The sequence below is a fragment of the Austrofundulus limnaeus genome, unplaced genomic scaffold, assembly GCF_001266775.1.
Source record: "Austrofundulus limnaeus strain Quisiro unplaced genomic scaffold, Austrofundulus_limnaeus-1.0 Scaffold792, whole genome shotgun sequence".
NCBI lineage: Eukaryota > Metazoa > Chordata > Actinopteri > Cyprinodontiformes > Rivulidae > Austrofundulus > Austrofundulus limnaeus.
In genome coordinates, this window is record NW_013953194.1 from 109,405 (window position 1) to 112,883 (window position 3,479).

The window sequence follows — 3,479 nt, forward strand, 5'->3', positions numbered from 1 at the left end:
CAGTGATCTTCAGCTCTCTGAGTCCATGGTCCCCAGTCAGAAAAGGGTGGATTGCTCTTTCCGGGTTTGGGGTGAAGTTCTTCCCTAAGTGGAGGAGTTCAAGTATGTTGGGGTGTTGTTCATGAATGAGGGAAGAATGGAGCATGAGATTGATAGATGGATCAGTGCAGCTTCTGCAGTTTTGTGGACTCTGTACCGGTCTGTTGTGGTTCAGAGGAAGATGAGCAGTAAGGCAAAGCTCTCTGTTTACTGGTCGGTCTACGTTCCTACCCTCACTTATGGTCACAAACTTTGGGTGGTGACTGAAAGAACATGATTGCAGATACAAGCGGTCGAAATGAGTTTTCTCATCAGGGTAGCTGGACTCTCCCTTAGAGATAGGGAGAGAAGTTCAGTTCTCCAGGAAAAACTCAGAGTAGAGCCACTGCTCCTCCACATCCAGAGGAGCCAGCTGAGGTGGTTCGAACATCTGGTAAGGCTGACTCCTGAACCCCTCCCTAGGGAGGTGATTCAGGCCTGTCCAATTGGGAGGAGACCCCAAGGAATGCCCAGGACATGCTGGAGAGACTATGTCTCTTGGTTGGCCTGGGAACGCCTTGTAGTCCTCCCAGGAGAGCTGGACGAGGTGGCTGGGGACAGGTCTGTGGCTGGGGACAGGTCTGTGGCTGGGGACAGGTCTGTGGCTGGGGACAGGTCTGTGGCTGGGGACAGGTCTGGCCTTCTCTGCTCAAGATACTGCTCTGTGACCCAACTTTGGATAAAGAGGAAAATGATGGATGGATGGATGGATGGATGGATGGATGGATGGATGGATGATCTAGACCTAAAATGCAGCCAGTCTAAAATAGTCTGACCCAATTTGAAACTATCTGGATCCACTTAAAACCAGTCTGGTCATTCTCAGAGGTCTTTGGCATTCAGAATACAGTCATAATGTTTTGGCTCATTAGTTTGCTTCAGTAAGTGAAAAATGTAATAAATATACTAATCAGGAATTTAGGAAACATTTGGTTTAAATATTTACAGTAAAATGAGGCCTATCCATTGACATGGACCTCCGAGCCAAATCTGCTGGCACTAAAGACGGTATGAAGTTCTGTAGAACCTGAAACCGAACTACGCAGTACATCATGGCCAGACATCAGTGACTGGGTAAAATCAGATCCAATCGTTTTAAACTTCAACAGAGGCCACGCCCCCAGCAAGAGTTTGTTTCTCAACAGCAGAGGGTCCAGAACCTCGGTACGAAGTAAAGTGAAAAACAAGCGGTGGGTTTCTACCAGGCTGGTCTCAGACCGGTTTACGTTTTATATTTGGATGAATCTTCTCCAAACAAAAGCTCAGCTCTCAGTTCAACTGAGCTGAACAGAACTTTTGGTTTAAATATTTTGGATTAAGTTAAGCTGAGGATCTACTCTGATAAATACATTCAGACTGAACGTTTTACAGAAAAATAGCACTTTTTTTGATGAAGTCATTCATTTTATTTTCCTCATGTTCATTATGAAAGAAACTATACATTTAAACCTTTTACTATGAGCATGCTGCTGACAACACGGCAGACTTTAACCTTTGACCTGCCTCTCCAACAGGCCCCATGCTAATGATCACAGAGTACTGCAGCCAGGGCGACCTGCTCAACTTCCTGCGGGCTCACGCTCAGAACTTCATGAGGAGTGTGGACGAGGTGGAGGACCAGGGCTTTTATAAGAACATAGCAGCTCAGAACACTAGACTGCGCAGGTCAGATGGTTTCTGTTTCAGTCCAAGATTTATCTCATCATCATCATCATCATCATCAGTCTGATTATTCCCCATGGTTCAGTCAGTCCAATTAATTAATTAATTAATTAATTAATGTCACACCTGTATCACCTGTATGACGCTTCATCCTGTCACCTGACTTGTAATGTTCTGTCCTGTGTGCTGCAGTGACAGCGGGATCTCATGTTGGTCAGACTACCAGGAGATGCAGACAGTTCTTAGTCCTGATCAAACAAACCCCAGTAAGACTCTGAACTCACCTGACTGCACCTGGATTTACCTGAACGTGTTCATCTGAGCTCACCTGTGCTTTATAATTCTGTCCCTTAGGTGAGCACACGGACAGCGTGTCTGTCACTGATCTTATGAGGTTTTCCTGCCAGGTGGCTCAGGGTCTGGAGTTCCTATCCTTCAGGAATGTAAGGACACACACACACACACACACACACACACACACACACACGCACACACACACACACTTGTATTTCCATCTTTGTGTGGACTTGCATTGATTTATTTTCCAGACAGTTTTATAGACTAACCCCACAAGGTAGTATTTTATTTAACATTTATTTTACCAGGATAAGAAAAACATTGAGATTAAAAACTTATTTTAAGGGAGTCCTGACCAAGAGGCAGCAAAAAATACAACACAGAAAATTACACAGTTAAAAGAAAATGTCAAGCTTTAAATACAGGTAAGTGTCAGAGAATTGGCCTCAAAACCTTTTAGTTTTGATTTAAATCGACTGAATTCGTTTTGCTTGGTGCTTTTAAAAGTGTCTTGTAACAAGTTCCATGAAGACGGAGCTGAGTGAACGAAACCTTCTTGTCCAATTCAGTCCAAGCTAAAGGACAAAGACAAGCAGCAAACTGAGTTTAAAGTATGAGTCAACCTTTCTCAGTGAAACTGCAGTACAAATATTTACCAACCATGGAGGCATCAAATCTTTATTCAACACAAACAGCAACACTACCGCCTTTTCTAGGTCTWTCAGTGTAAAAATAATATATCCAGMAATGTCTACATCAGTTACAGATTAGGTCAACCAAGATATCTGCATCTGTTGAATGAACCCAGATTCTGACCCTATCTCTCTCAGAAAGCAAGCTATGGATTATAGGATGAAGTATTTTAAGACCAGATAAGGATTTAACGTTAGAGGAAGTCTGGACATGGAGAAAACCAGGACCAGGATCAGGCTGCACATCCCCAGATAAAAGAAATAATAAAAGAATCAGCAGCCTCTGCCTTGTCCCAAAGCACAGTCTGATGCATCTTTCATTGAAGGGATGCTGGAGTTCCCAGGAGACCTGTGATTATGTAGCACTACAAGGTCATGGATGTCAGGTAAATCTTTAGACACACAGGATGACAAGTTGGGTGAAATTAATTGGTTGTTGTTCTGATAGTCCCATTGATCCAGCACAAGTACCACTATGAGTGTGTCCCACAGGTTAAATACAGACTGATGTACTCACCCATGGATCAACGCTTGGTCCTCAGCTCCACGCTGGTTGGTTCACAACTGTCAGCAACTGGTAAACTGGTGTAGAGGAAATGGTGTAGAGGAAATGGTTGAGAGAGAGAGAGTCTTCAGCATTGTGTTGATGATCTTCACAGATGGCCATCCATCATCCATCCATCACCCATCCATCATCCATCCATCATCCATCCATCTTCTTCCTCTTATCCGGGTCAGGTCTCGGGGGCA

General features: G+C 44.0%; 1 protein-coding gene across 2 annotated transcripts in view; it reads left to right on the forward strand.

The window, feature by feature from the left end:
* The window catches only part of LOC106532555 (macrophage colony-stimulating factor 1 receptor 2), a 32,799-nt gene that overhangs the window by 25,519 nt on the left and 3,801 nt on the right, over positions 1-3,479 (forward strand). For both annotated transcript variants that reach the window (XM_014028647.1, XM_014028646.1), the window contains exons 14-16: positions 1,593-1,743; positions 1,933-2,006; positions 2,095-2,183. In XM_014028647.1, coding sequence (XP_013884101.1) covers positions 1,593-1,743; positions 1,933-2,006; positions 2,095-2,183 — 314 coding nt within the window. The remainder of the gene's footprint in view (positions 1-1,592; positions 1,744-1,932; positions 2,007-2,094; positions 2,184-3,479) is intronic.